Source organism: Tachypleus tridentatus, chromosome 9, assembly GCF_004210375.1.
Source record: "Tachypleus tridentatus isolate NWPU-2018 chromosome 9, ASM421037v1, whole genome shotgun sequence".
Taxonomy (NCBI): domain Eukaryota; kingdom Metazoa; phylum Arthropoda; class Merostomata; order Xiphosura; family Limulidae; genus Tachypleus; species Tachypleus tridentatus.
In genome coordinates, this window is record NC_134833.1 from 51,036,090 (window position 1) to 51,052,577 (window position 16,488).

At 30.7% G+C, this 16,488-nt stretch overlaps 2 protein-coding genes across 5 annotated transcripts in view; one reads left to right on the forward strand and one right to left on the reverse strand.

Moving 5' to 3' along the window:
- The first annotated feature begins 2,194 nt into the window (after positions 1 to 2,194).
- On the forward strand, positions 2,195 to 4,908 carry Rexo5 (RNA exonuclease 5). The gene has a single exon (XM_076454285.1). It carries the CDS (start codon positions 2,308 to 2,310, stop codon positions 4,420 to 4,422), a length of 2,115 nt encoding a protein of 704 aa, XP_076310400.1. The 5' UTR covers positions 2,195 to 2,307; the 3' UTR covers positions 4,423 to 4,908.
- Positions 4,909 to 8,964: 4,056 nt separating this feature from the next.
- LOC143225234 (transmembrane protein 50A-like) overlaps positions 8,965 to 16,488 on the reverse strand; it is a 39,324-nt gene continuing 31,800 nt past the window's right edge. For 3 of the 4 annotated variants that reach the window (XM_076454288.1, XM_076454286.1, XM_076454287.1), the window contains 2 exons: positions 12,260 to 12,320; positions 8,965 to 10,498 (listed from right to left, as the gene is read on the reverse strand). In XM_076454288.1, the coding sequence (XP_076310403.1) occupies positions 10,453 to 10,498; positions 12,260 to 12,320 (107 nt within the window). In that variant the 3' untranslated portion in view covers positions 8,965 to 10,452. Of the gene's footprint in view, positions 10,499 to 12,259; positions 12,321 to 12,887; positions 12,983 to 16,488 lie in introns of all 4 variants that reach the window. The other variant, XR_013013746.1, reaches the window with a different exon arrangement.

Consider the following 16,488-nt stretch of genomic DNA (forward strand, 5'->3'; position numbering starts at 1 on the left):
TCTCATCAGCTAAATTGTAAATTATCTGTAACTTCACGTGACATGAATCATATAAGATGATATAGCAGATAATGATGACCTCATTGCCTCAACATCTCATCAATAACTAGATTTAACCAAGTGTAACATTTTCTTTTACTGTACACAAAACTATTGTGGAAATACTGTAGTTATTATGGTCCATGCTTCAACCAAACTTTAACTAAGAAGAGAGGGGACTAATAGAATTTAAAATTCAATTTTGTCACAGTTTGTCATGTTTGATATTATAATTATTCGCTAATAACTATTATTGCTGTGCAATACCTTCATTTCCTTAACTTCACTATTATTTAAAATAACAATATTCACTTGAAAATTGCAATTGCATAAAACTATGAGAATGTCTAATGCTAAAACACTATTAGGAAATCACACGCGTACAATATGGACACTGACATCATTTTGTTGGGAATTACATAATAATACAAAACAATAAATGGGGGCCCAGCATGGCCAGGTGGGTTAAGGTATTCGATCCGTATTCTGAGAGTCGCGGGTTCGAATCCCCGTCGCACCAAACATGTTCGCCCTTTCAGTCGCGGGGGCGTTATAATGTCACGATCAATCTCACTATTCGTTGGTAAAAGAGTAGCCCAAGAGGTGGCGGTGGGTGGTGATGACTAGCTACCTTCCCTGTAGTCTTACACTGCTAAATTAAGGGTGGCTAGTGCAGATAGCCCTGATGTAGCTTTGCGCGAAATTAAAAACAAACAAACAATAAATGTGTTTTCTCAATATTTGACGGGATATTTAACTTAGCGGACGAGTATTGCATGTTTTGCCCGACAAAAGGTCAGAAGTTCAATCAGTTTCAGTCAGTTTAGAATATTTTTAATGAAATTTCTGTTCGATTCTAATTTATATAAACATGTGAAGTATGTGAAATTTTATTGTACACTAATGTCTAACTATCATTTCAAATATTTCATAATATTTTGAAACATAATTTGTAATACCTGTAGTATATATTTGTTTTAGCATAGGATTAGTCAATATAAATAAAACTTAAGAACATTCTCCAAGCTATACAAAACATCCCATACACTGTCTCCTGTAGTTTAAAAGTGACATATTTTACCCTAATATACTATATTTAATACATGTAAGTAGAGACTTGTAATCACGTAACCACTATTCATGATAAACAAGAAGAGCAATCGTTTCAAAAAAATTGAGAGACAAATAAAAAAGTATATTTCTGAATGAAAGAAATGAACAGACTGTCAGAAAGCCTTAGCCGAAGAATGAACAGACTCTGTCAGAATGCCTCCATTGAAATGAAACAGAGTCTGTTAGTTTTGTTTTTACGAAGACTTCTCAAAATTTCTTCAACCCCACAGCTGTAGCTATTTTAAAAAAAAAATCAAGTTTTAAAAACCTAAACATCTATTACAAAAATAAATGAATGAATGCATCTTACAGTTCTATAGTAAAAAGTACGTTTATATGAAATTGGTTGCGATCCTCGAATTAACAGTCCAGGCACGCTAAAATTAATCCACATCCACCTCTTATCCTGTTTTGCATCCCAGAAGCACATCAGTATGTTTGTGGACTCACAACGCTAGTTTGTTTGTTTGTTTTGTTGTTTTTTTGGAATTTCGCACAAAGCTACTCGAGGGCTATCTGTGCTAGCCGTCCCTAATTTAGCAGCGTAAGACTAGAGGAAAGGCAGCTAGTCATCACCACCCACCGCCAACTCTTGTAACAACGAATAGGGGGATTGACCGTGACATTATAACGCCCCCACGGCTGGGAGGGCGAGCATGTTTGGCGCGACGCGGATGCGAACCAGCGACCCTCAGATTACGAGTCGCACGCCTTAACGCGCTTGGCCATGCCGGGCTCCACAACACTAGAAACCGGGTTTCAATACCCTTAATGAGCAGATGGCAAATAGCCCATTGTGTCGCTTTGTACTTAGAGCACACAACCTTTTTTTTTTATTATTATTAACATGAGTTATATAAAAAAAATAGGTAAAATTATTCTACTACAAGCACAACACAATTATAAGAAATATTTTTAACGAATGTTATGAGAAGATTAAGTAATGTACATTGTAAAAGTTACAACTTGTATTAAAATAAATTAAATATCATTATAAATAAGTTTCCACGTGTGCTTTACTCAAAACATTCAGTGCCAATACTGAATTACTGGCTTTTACAGACTATACACGTGTGGCACGTGAAAGCTTTGTGTTAGTTGTAACGCGTGTTAAAATAAATTTTCAATATTTATAACTTTTTAGTGGAAGGTACAATGTTATCACTTAAAAAGCGAAAACGTATAGAATCTAAGAAACGCAAAATTAAGGCATTTTTGGAAATAGCAAATGCCAACGAAGATGACAAACAAGCATTTCAGAAAGCAAAAAAATCGAAGCTATCCTGGTTAGGCTTACCTCAGCGTACTGGTAAATCTACGGTCGGCTTAAAGTCGGATTTAGTTGAAGATAGTGACAGTGATTCAGAATCAAGTACCGTTGGCGATACAGGTAAAGAGGAATCACTAGTTTTGAAAAATGTTGCAGTCGAAGGAGATAAAATCCAATATTTGAACTCGGAATGTAATAATCTACAATTTTTTGATGAGAATATTGCTAAGGAAAAGCTACTTAATGATACTTTTAAAGGCATCAACATAAAATCACACGTTACAATGAAGCAAAATTGTATCACTGTTAGTCACGTTGGTGAAAACAATAAATCCAGTGAGCTTCAAAACCTTCGTGCTAAACTCCGAGAGCAGAAAAAAAGAAAAATGCAGCGACCATTGTTTTATTTAACTGATATTGGTTTTGATGCATGGTTGAAGAGTGAAATAAATTCTAATGGAGAGTATTCATTTTTAAAACCATCATATAAGCTTTTTGCACAGGATATTCAGCATTTATTGTTGGTGTCTTTAATGGGAAGAGAAACTCCATACAATACAAGATGGTGCAGACTGCTGCGCTGGCAGAAAACTAGTCATGTGATTGTCCTCATTGTTGATAATGTGTCTGTAGATGATTTCTGCAACAATGTGAAATGTTTTCCAAATATGTGTAAGTTGTTTAAGTATGCACTTGAATTTCTTTCACCTAAGCTCTATGGCAGAAATTTAATAGAAGAGTTAAGCCAGGTTCCATTAACCATGAGTGGCAGACGAAAGCTATTAGAAAAGTTTGGTAATGTAAAATCTCTTACAAGTTCAGTATATGCTCACAAAGCTTTGTCTACAATTTTTCCTATCATGTTACCAGAGAAAGCAAACAAAGAGGCAGAAAAAAATGAAACATGTGCAGAATGTTGCTCACGTATAGATCTTTTGCTAAGCCCAGTTCAACTAATAATAGAGAATTTTCCATTACCAGTGATAGATAAAGATGAACCTAGTGACTACTGTTTCACAAAGAAGGAATATTTGGAGGTTTCTCCACATTCACCACTGTTTGCACTAGACTGTGAAATGTGTATGACTACAGAGAAGAAATTAGAACTAACACGAGTGTCAATTGTCAATGAACACCTTGAAGTTGTTTATGATAGTCTTGTGAAACCGCATAACAAGATTATCAATTACTTAACTAAATACAGTGGTATTACTAAGTCCATGCTTGATCCTGTAACAACTAGACTGGAAGATGTTCAGAAAGATATTCAGTACTTGTTGCCTTCAGATGCTATTCTTTGTGGCCATTCATTAAACTGTGACCTTGAAGCTTTGAAAATGATACATCCATATGTTATTGACACAAGTGTAATATACAATATATCAGGAAAACGGCTGGTAAAGCCTAGTTTGAAGATGTTATCATACCTATTTATTGGTGAGAAAATACAAATGGGAGATGGTCATAGCTCAGTCGAAGACAGTTCTGCAACAATGAAGTTGGTACTTTTGAAACTGAAGAATGATTTACATTTTGGTGATGTTATATTAGGAGGGACTATACCTATAGGCAATAATTTAATAAAAGAGAAAAATCCTTCAGACATTAACCATATAGGATCAGTAACTAGCCTCTTCAAACATGCAACAGAAAGAGGAAAGTCAGTGTGTGTCATAGGTGAGACAAATGTTATAGAACAGTATCCAGCTGGTGTTCTTGATACCAATGTCAGAACAATTAAAGTGACAAAAGTTAAGAAAGTTTCTAAGAAATTAAAAGATGAAGCAATTAATCATGATTTTACCTTTGGTCATTTTGATTTCCAATGTGACTGGCAAAATGCGGGTTTTCAAGATATGCTAAAAAATGTTGACAAATATGTTTCGAAGGTTCATAGAGCTTGTGCAGATAGAGCCCTTTTTGTAGTTATGTTAAGTGGATGTGCAAAAATTGAAGGTAATGGGGTGTGTTTTGTAACAATAAAAGATATGAACCAATAGGAACTATCATTGTAACTACTGTCTTCAAGTTTGATAGATGTAAAGATCTAGTGTTATCTGTTAATACATTTTGAAATAAATACACATCTAGTAACAGGTATCATTTATATAAAAGGGCTTTTTTTTGTAGAAAACTCAGATTTTATGTTTTCTTAAATCGTTAATAGTTGTATATTGTTTTTAAGCATACACTGCAGACTTTAAACTTGTTGAATTTTCAATGTGTTGATTTTATTTAACAAGTCTCATGTTTTCATAAATTTTACTTGAAAGGTATATGGTAAGATGTATACAATATATTTAGTGACCACAAGTCATATTTAGACAATATTAGGATCCTCTCACAGAAGACCACTGTAAAGTTTATAGCAGTTAACTTTTTAATTATAATCCAATGTGTTTATGGTTAACTCAGATATGAAAGCAAAAACATTTTTGTAGAAAATGTGAAACATTGAACAAATAAAAGCTTATTCAAACTTGTGATAGCATATAATAGAATCAGCTAGTTTTCGTACTTAAATTATCATTTTTAGGGTTTGTTTGTAATTAATATGTTTATGAAATAAATACCACAAGTATAAAATATTTGTTAACTTCCCAGAAATAATCTTAATACAGCCATATAAAATAAGCTCAAAATCATCCTAGTAGCCCTCCCCTGAACCATTTTCAACAAGTTTATATCACTAACTGAAATTGTACATATTATTCTAAATGATGGCTAACTAGTAATTGTTTGTACATAATTACCTCTTGATTTTATTAGCTTGATGAGTCAATTCACTTTCACACATTTCAACAACAAAAATATTACTTTTTCTGTCTTCATGGTACTGAGGTTTAATTATACTTTGGTCTCGATAAACAGTTTCTTTAATTTTAAGCATCCTCTTGCATTCAGCTGAACAAATGATTGAAAACTGTCTGCACAGGAATACTAGTTCCATGTGTCCAGTCATACAGATGACAGCACACTGACTATTCTTTCAAGTATTTAAATAGTTGGACTAATATAACCACTCTCAAAATGAATATATACGACATAGAATCAAGCATGAGTGAATTATCAATCATACGAAACCAAAGCACATGTATTAAATCACTATTCACTTTTTAAATTGTAATACATACATCTGTAAATATACTCTTAAAATTCTGTTAGTTTTACTAAACAGCACTATCTTGATGGCTTTAGTAACTTCTCTATTGCTGTGCTAAAGCCCTTTTATTCAGTTATATTATTGAATGTTCCCATACTAGTTTAAACCACATGATTAAAGTACTGTGACAATACAAGACTACAAATTTAAACTTAATAATAAAAGTTGTTTTGGTTTTAATAACTGATATTCTGTAATTCAGCTACACAGATTTCAAACATAATATTCTTTTCTATCATGTAAGCTTTGTAAGGAGTTTTTATAAATAAAGGGGAAAAATACTTGCATTGATCAAATTATTATTTATTACAATGACCATTTTTTTTATTAGTAAGTTTTGGTTCAAGAACAATCTGTAAACTTCCATGTTGAGATTGGTTTTGAGAAATCTTTAGCCAGTGGTTGTCAACAATTTAAGAATAACAAAAGGTGACCCAATTTCAAAGAAAATGATTCAGTTATGTAAAAGCACATGAGATGTTTTGTGAAAAATCTGTACATAATGGATAAAAATAGGCATAATTTCTGGATTCAGCATACAGAAGTTAGTGTAGAACACGTAAAAATGTCAAGACAGTAAAACCATCACTAGCCTGTTGTATAATTCTTGCACTTACTATAATTAAAGTTCATTTGCCCAGTATTTAACTTTCCAATTAATCAGAGTAATTCTGTAATACCTCAACATTTTCAATCTGGGTAGAAACACTCAAAGATTTGATGCAGGGGTGAAAACAGCAAATGAAACATTTGGCTAACCCATAAAGACTGGAAGCCAGAGGGGGATCCCTATGGTTTCTAGGACAATTAGTAAACAATGGACTTTTGCCAACTTTATCTAATGTTCCAATGGTTAAAAGTACAGACCAGTTAATATTTAAAGTAACACTTTTTGAAATACTGAGACAATATCTGTATAATTCAGTTTTCACTTGGGTAGATTACTGACCAATCATTTACAAACAAACATTTAAAGACAGATATAAGTTCATGAATGAATCTTTACTCATCCTACCATACTTTTTTGTTTTCAAATAAACAAGAAAACTGATGAATACTAGAATTTGTATGCATTGTAACATTCCAGTTAATATAAACATGATAATGTAATGGCACACAATGCACAAGACATGTTAGATATAAACATTTATTGTAATATTTTTTAAATAAAATTTGCTGAACTGAACCTCTAACTTGCATTTAAGTCTTACAATTTGAAAGTATAACTTAAATAACATACTTTTTCTAACAAGCTTTTTGATTTAACAGTATATGCTAAATATGAATACAGTACTTAATGGGATCTATATTTTGTAATACATTACCAGATTCTTTGGAGTAAATGCAAAATGGTAACATAACTTATGATACAGAAAATATCTTAATCTGAATATTTAACACGCTTGTAATGTTATCATTTTTACAAAAAAAGTAATACCTTCTCCTCACAACTTTCATTACATAAAGTTTATCTTTGCCCAATTTAGGCTCCATCTAAATTATTCTACATATAAAAATAATGTACAATGAAAGAAAAATATCTGTTTTGAGTAATTTTAAACAATGAGAACATGAAATTAAGATGAATTCAAAAGATTTAAAGCTTATCTTTATGCTGATCCTTTTTAGTCATTTGCCACTGTGCTGAAGAAATTTATTTCTAACAAATTCAGATACGGTTGCACAGTGCTTTTCACCCCTCAATTTTGAAACATGTATAGTGTCTTTTATGACCATCAATAAGTCTTATATAAAGATTTTAATTGTGTATTATACAACATTAATTGTGTGAGAACTTTAATATACATTTAAACAAGATCCTTGAATTTTAGACTTTTAATGTTCAAATAGACTTTGAAAGATGTTTTGCAACTCGTTAGTTGTCTACCAATTAGCCACTTAAAAGGAGCCTCACCTTTTGATTTTGGTTTAATGTAACTGTGAAAGTAAACAAGGCAATCTCAGATTAAACTTCATAATATAAGTATTTTTTTCTCCAGCAGTCTCACTCCAAACATTTTTTACTACATTTGAACAAAGTGGATGGACAGCAAATTTAGAAATAGAAATGATTGAAATCCACTACACTGGCAGCCAATTACCATCATTTTCAATCATGCCCTTCCAACTGCATTAATGTAAATAAGGAAAAAAGCAAAAGTTCAAACATTGAACCTTGAGGCACTACATGAGTAAAAAAGGTATAATTTGATTATATTATTTTATGTCATTCAAATAACCATTCTAAAATCCAATAACCCAGTTGATTTTTTTTTTAACCATCAATGAGTACATAGTCATACCCTTTTTATCATTGAGATGAGCAACACCCTAAAAATAAGCTAACAGATTAGTAAAGCAAGATTTCCTTTCAATAAATCCATATGGTTGCATACCAATCCAGCAAGATCAGTTAAACACAGAAATCCCTCTTGACTCATAGTTACTAGACAGATGTTTGGAGTAAGAAAGACATTCAAACTCATTTAAAGACTTTTCCTACAACCCTACCTAATACAAAATTTTATCTTACAGGTAAACACAATAAAATTTCTCCTTTTTAAACATTTGATGTTTGGGGGTCATGAAAAATTTATTTCAAAGCTGACTGGAACTGTTATATATTTACTTGTGATTGATTAATTAATTATTAAAAATAAGAAGTGTAGTCTTCTTTGAGATATATTTCAGCAACATTCAAATAATTTAAAATATATTATTTAAATTAATTATTAGATAATGTCAGGAATTTTAAACCAAAAGTTTTCTGAAATAGTAGTACATGCTATAATATCGTTTCTCTAAGTATTACATATTTCAAAACTGTACATGTGTTTTGAAGAAATATTTGAATAGATATTCTAACAGAATCTGCATCTTTAAAACTTTAAGAAAAGTTTAATGTGTTTTTGTTGGTATTAGATATTTCAATAAACTTGTGTATATTACTGTATTAAAAAGAATGCATTTGAATAGTATAAACTTTGATAATGTATAAGTATAATTGTGAACTATACACTAAAGAATTCAATCTCATATGAAATCAAAGTTGTCCAAGTTCATGGTAAAAATCAAACAAAAAAGTATCTTTTGAATTTAATATTTCTGTAAATATCAAAAGCTCTTATGATTCTTAGCCTAAAACATAACATTATCAAGTGACTTATGAATTGCATATTAATTTTTTTTCATGTTGTATTGTATCTATTACCTTTTAATTATTTAAAAACCATTTTATTTGTATGACATTATGTACAAACATGCATCTTTGTGAAACATTTGTCACTGTTCATACAATATAAGTCACAAATAAATTCTTCTCATTACGGTTTTTACTACATGCTAATAAAGCCAACTGCTATGTAAGTCTGTACAAGCATAGGAAACAAAAAGTAATTTTATTACAATTCTTCTTTACAGGTAAAAATGAAATATTCTAAGTTTCATTTTGTATAATGAGACTATATGTAAAACAAGTATATAATATTAAACAAACCTACAAAATATCTCTAATATGAATAAAACTCAAATGAACACCCAGGTTTTTAGAATTTTATGAACATCTTTTTTATAAATATTTTATGAAAATGTCATTCTAGTTCTATAACAAATCTTTTGTCTGAGATACAATGATTAAGTTTTCAAAATAGAACATGTATGTTCAGAAATCCATCTCATTATTTTCTACTGAATCTGTACCTTCAAATAATGCCCTTTCTGCATTTATAGAAGTTACAATAACAGCTATTTTAATGCTTAGAAACATAATATAGCTGTACCATATAGTTGTTTACTGTATCTTGGATACAGGACAATCATTTAAAAAAAATCAGTATTTGTATGTATTACATATATTAGCTTCTTGTTCTGCTAATGTTATCATTACATATAAATGCATAAAAGTTGTACTTCACAAAATTCTATTTTTCTCATCAGATATAATAACAGTACAGAAAAATACTGTTCCAGCTTGCTGACAATAGTATTTAAGATAAAACAGGTAAACAAAAACCAAGAAACATTTAACCATTTTAGAAGATTTCAAAGGTGAAAGAAGATCCACTTCTGAAAGTATGTAATGAACTTTTCAGTGAACACTACCTGAATTATAAAGCTTATAAAGCTTTTACTATTACAGACCTGGTAGATATAGTAAAATGTAAAATAACATGTTGATGAACATTGAAGTCAGTTGCAACCTATCCATTCTCAACTTACCAGTTACTATATACATTTTCAAATTTACTAATGTCTTTTGTATTTGTTTTAGAGGAAAGCCACATTAAGCTATCTGCTGTGCCCAATATGAGGAACTAAGTTCCAGATTTTAGCATCCTAAGTTTGTAAGTTTCCGGCTATCGTACAAGAGGACTTGTTTAATGTCAGAAAAAACAACAACACATGATATTAATATCAAACTAGTTCAAATATATATATATACATATTTAATGTTCTTGTCTTCAAAACATTAAATCTCAGTAATACTGACTCCTCTTAAATCCATATCTGAAAGATCACTTTTCATTTAAGAATGAGTTTCAATGCCATGGAACTTCTATACCAAGGGAATATATAAATGCAAGGGAATATATAAATGACAGAAATGCTTGACTTTCCTTAAAATAATGTCACATCACGAAACAGTTACTTAACTATTAAACAAATTTAAGTATAACGTTAGAAACTATCAATAACATATTATTTGTACATTAGTATCTGTATAAAAATCCTGTTTCCTAATAAGAAAATTATGCCACAGGTCTATAATTATCTAAACACTACAATAAAAATATACATGATAGTAGTTCTTTCAAAGTACAGTGTCACATTATTTATATATAGACATACAAACACAGCAGAAATCTTCTTAGCTCCACAAGTCCTCAGTCCGACCAAATTTGAACAACAAAGAACTGAGGAAAAATAAATAAATTATGAAACTCATTCTGTCAAAAACATGTGTACAACAACTCTGTAATAATAATACTTTATTGAGCATCACTGTAAACTATTACGTTTATATTCTACCTTGAATTAAGATGTTTCTGAATCACTACATTGGTTCTTAGTTCAGTATTTCAATGCCAGAGAAACTCTTGTTTTACATAAATGTAAACTATCGCCAATAATATTGCAATCTTCAGGATTATCATACAGAATACACTTTTGTGAATAATTATATACTGTAAACAATACAAATGTATTAAAAACATAAAATAAATAATATAAACTGGTTGTCACTGAACTTTCTTTTCATAAATTCTAAGAACCCATGAGTGAAAGCAAAGGAGAATATTTTATGTCACCATAGTACCAGCAAGGCATTAAAGGTATGCATCTTTTTTTTTTAAATATTAATGGCATCCCTAAACATTCTACATAATTCAATTTTATACTTTTCTTTCAAGCTGTAAACAAAATAACTTATAAGCTCTATGCAAGTTATTTCTTTCAATTTGAACATTAAGAGGCAATTATACCTTTTAAATCTGAAATGATATGTTACTTTTTTTAGTATCTGAGGCCTGTACCTAACTTGGCACTAAATTCATAATGTTTATTTAAAACAGTTTCGAGTTGATCCATTATAAAATGTAACTGATAATAAAAAATTACATAAACAAAAATATAACACTAGTAGTTGTTGAAAAGTAAAATTGTTTTATTCCTTTAAACAGTTGATTACCAAATTCTTCCTATGTATTATATCATTCCTTAATACTGCCATTTATTATCCCATTTTCTGATAATAATTACTTATAGTATTTAAAAAACAACAACAATCCAGTTATGCAACAAATTTGTACACTAGGCCTAAATCAGATGCTGGCTTAGTGCTTAGACTATATTATTATTAAGTGATTTTAAAAGATTTTTGTAATCTATTGCCAAGAACAAAATATCATTGAAAGTGATTGTACCCAATTGATAAAATGACACATTTTATTTTTTATAAGTAAGAATGTCAGAAAAGTATATTTAATTACCTGTACTTATTACTATGTTGAGTTTTAGTTTAAATAAATTTAGTTTGCTTTGATAAGTTAATGTTAATTCTCAGGCAAACTAAAACAAAGTTTGAGTAATGAATTGCAACTGGTTTATGTTCCTACACTTCCTGTTCTAATTATATTAGGAAAGATGATTGCATCAAGCTAACCATGCAGCTGGAATGACTAGTGAACTACCTTGTCAATCTTCTTTGACAGCACATGCAAATAAGACATTTTCTCTCACAATTTTTTTTTCATAAAATGCTTGTATTTAGCATTTTACTTTAGGCTTCTTCTACTGCAATAGTTTGGATACAACGTTTCAAAATGCCAGTAAAGATCTTCATCAGTACCTGATATAGGAATGCACTTACAGCTCATAAGATCATTTTCGAATTGATGCAGATGGATGAAAGTTTGTTACACAATCCTAAATGATTTGTCATTTTCTAATTAATTTTGTTTTTGCCACTTCAAAAGATAAAATCCTTTATTTAAATTGTAAAATATTAAAGTTCTTACAAATTCATGCAACTAGCCTGGAAAAAGTTAATAAATTATACACTTTAAGCTTATTTAGTGGCAAATATATTTATGCATCTTCCAGTGACTGGCTGCAACTGATATTTAAAGTGTCACAATACACATACATTGGTATTTACTTACATATAAATTACCTACCCAATAAAAATGAAGGCATTTTGAAAGAAAAGTGCCACTCCAGGCCACTGAGGATCTTTCACTGAAAAAAATTTCTTTACACTTTAGTTTCACAAAATATTTTACATATATATAACAGTATTTATTCAGTAAGTGGCTACTGAAGCTTCTAATAATGAAAACCATTTACAATATAACTATAATCATTTTCACTTATGTACAACTGTATACATGTTTACTTTAAAGAGGTGTGATTGAATTTAGCTCATTACAATAACAAATAAGGAAAACAGCAAAAAGTATATCTCAGCATATTTAATACAAACTTTCATTGCATCATCACAAACATGGGCAAACAAGTAGTGTCAACAAAGAACAGTGCAAAAGCTACAGGTTTCTATTTCACAAAATTGTAAGAAATAAAAACAGTAAACCACTTCTAAACTTACTAAGTTAAAGTGTGCACATATCTTTTAAACATAGTATAGGAATGATTTTCTTTTCAGAAGAACATTACCTTTTAAAGTGTTTTACTTTATGTTTTTATACTAAAATACCTAATTGAAAGTGATAATAGCATATTTTAAAGCTGAATAGTGACTAACAAATTTATAAAAATTGTAATATTACAGATAACATTTTTCCTAACCTGAAAATATATCTCCAATAGACACATTGTAGCTATGTATTGCATGTCTGTCTTTGAGACTTTGTACATGTCACTGGCCTTGAGTTCTTTCCCACCTAAGAGACATTTTAACATGAACTGTGGGAGTGCATGATGTAACCATCATGTGAATAGACCTTTCACCAATAAAATGGCAACACATCCCCAATGCACAGTAGATTTCTATAGACATTTGCTCTTAAAATCAACTTCATTATTAAATGAGGCAGGCATTATATGTAACAGTAGCAGAAAGGAAGGGTGTGAAGGTGTGCAAAGAGATAACTATCTATTGGGACTGCATTTATAGACATGGAAAATGTTAACTTCTGAAATAGTCTCTTACTTCTGCTCACTGTAGGTAGGATCCTACATTGATGTATGAATGGAAGTGTGAAAGAAGGAAAGCAAAAAGCTAATATGTCACAGAGGTAGGTGGAATTGTGCAAGATCAACTAAGCTAGGCAATAACCAGACTGTACAGCTTGGTGTGTGTTATGTTGTATCATGTACTCAGTATATATATATATATATACAAACAGAAAAGGGAACAAATGTTCTTTCCTGTTGCAGGATAAAAACAATTTGCCCTACCTGGCCAGCTAAACCACTAGAAAATTGGCAAATTAAATAAGAGAGGTGACCAGCACTACACAGATATGTCCACTCCCTGCCCTCCTCCTTCTCCTCACTGCATCATATTGGTCACTCAGACTTTCTGTGGAAAAAAATCTTCAAGTCAATCACCCCAGTGACTAGGAACTGATAATGGCAAAGGTCTCTTTTATGCTTCACTAGATGACTAGGGGAGAAATTCACATTGGAAAGACAACAGAAAGGTGACACCACCCAGTTGAACCTAACCATACAAATATACACACACACGTGTGTGCATGTGTGTATGTATGTATGTATATATATATATATATATACCACCTTAGTGATTTTGCAGAAAACTCCAATTGAACAGTGGGCACACTTGGAGCTAGGGCAGAAGGGTTTATTCATTTCCATTACCCTTAACTCTACACAAATATAGGGAAAGTGTATACCTTACTGGTCAACATCTGCCACTGGATGAGTTTCAAGAAGTGAACCACTTAAAAGTAGAAATAGATAAAGATATAAAAGAGTCACCCATCAAAAATGGTAAGTAGACTGGAGATTGACAACTGAAGGCAAACAATATCTTGAGGGAGATAAAACTGTCAGATGGTGAAGGCAATGAGAGACAAAGCTATTGGGCATAATCCATATTCCAGCCTGGAGGATCTTGTCCAAGGGGGATCAAAGGTGTAAGGCCAAAGAGCAAATCAAGTGACAGATTTGATATAATGAGACATGACACAGCATACTAGCATCTCCATCCAAGTAAGAATGCATAATCTGGATGAACTAACAAATTTATCCAGTAAAAATAGAGAACAACAAATCCCTGCTAGAAAAATTGAACCAATATAAAGGAACTCCTTTATACCTATATTAATTAATAACCTAATATCCAACCTGAAAGCCCTGTAAAATTTCATACCCATCTACACTCGTCTCTAAGACATGTCCCCAGCAACGATCAGTTGCAAACTCTCTTTCTTAACCTGAAGATGACAGAAGAGGGTCAAAACTTTATTTTAATTAAAGTTTTAATACCCATACAGCCATCTTTAGAATACATTTTTACTTCAAGTGGGTTTTCATCATCATGAACACCTGTACTATTACAGTTCAAGTTAAAATGTGTCTTAGGTGGGAGATTAACTCAAAGTTCATGGCATGTGCAAAATCTCAAAGGCAGATGTGCAAGTAGTAACAACAAATGTAAGGGATCATTTCAGAATATGCAATGGTCCCTTAACTCTCTTGCTAAGGGCATTCTTTTTAGTGCATGTCATGAAGTATTACTGAATTACAATTAAAATTTAATTAACCCTTTCACAATGGGCTTGGTATAATATATACGAGTTTGTCTACACAGTTGCACATGTTAAGTATTTGCACTATATCTTTTGATACATGCATATCTTCACAAAATTTGGTAGAGTTTCAGAAAAGATTAAAATTTTTTTGTACACAAAAAATCAGATTTTAATGAAGTGCTTTTAATAAATATTTGTTTGTGAAAATATTGAGTTTGATTCATTACTAGTCTGACTGCAAAGTCATTTCATGTTATAATTTAAAAAAAACTATTTTTCATCTAAAAATCTCAACTATTACTTGCATAGTGTCTAAAACCTAAATACATTTCAGATGTTTGTTTTCAGTAAGACTTTATATTTTGTTATTTTATATGCTCTAATTATGTGGGGACTGTCAGTTGACCAACCTCATAACTATAATAAAAAAAAATCAGGAAATAAATATAAATGTTTTTTCATGGAAGAATGACTACATATTATAATACAAGAATTCAAAAGCCTAAGTAGCTTAAGTCTCATAACACAATATATTTATTATTTTTTATTATATTGACCTTCCAGTCATGCCTAGGTAACATTGCATAACTTGAATTTACATGGTGCACGTAAACTCATGTTTCATATCCTATAATATAAAATTGACCTTTAGTATTCCCTTTTTTGGCTGTGTTTTAGAGTACTATTTTGTAATATACAATTGCATTTTGATTAATAAATCAAGAAGTAAAGCATACAGTTATCTCTTCTTGTTACTACCTTTGAACTCAGTTGCTGATGGGCATGGATTGCTAAACCTTTTAAAATTTTACATGTGGAGGATATCAAACAAACTTTTTTTTTAGATTTTACACATATAGTTGAATAACCAAAAAAATCAAAACTACTTGTACTGATACCATAGAATTCCACTATAATTTATTGAGCTTTGTTAGTAAGATGTATTTAAATTTAAAAAATATGAAACTTAAAGCAGACTAAAGATACAACTTACTTTCTTGAAATTTTACTTTGAAAGAAAGTGTAGCCTTTTTACAGATTAAAATGGCTAAGAAAACACCTCAGGGGGACATTCTAAGTTGTTGATTGGTTATTCATGTGTCATATACTGAAGTAAGTGTATATAAGGGACCATTTTCAAATATTGAAAGAGGTGAACAAGGCTACTGTGTTTGATTCAGTACATAAGCTATATTTCAGCAAAATAAAAATATACAAGGTTCTTATTTTATAATCTAGCTTGTCAACATTGGTAATTTGAGTTCCTAATTTGTATGAAACTATAGACTTGGCATTTTGACATCACAAACATCTAATTTTAAACAGTGCTGCATTCAACATACCACATGACTCACTAAAATCTATATTTAGGTGTATTCTTTTAACATTTACTTGTAAATTAAGAAATTAACTCATATATAATATTAAAGTTTGAATTATACGTGGCCTTTAATCCATGATCCATCACGGAAGGGTTAAGCTACTTTCTTATCATAGCATACAAATAAACTTAGCATATAAAAATAGCTAATAATCCAAAGTTAATATCATATATGTTTTAAGTTCTTAATTTCATGAGGAAGTATTAAAAATTTCTCAATTCCCATTGAATTAGAATTGTGATATTCTTACCTAGATATCTCTTCTTCTCTAATATATTCACCACCCCT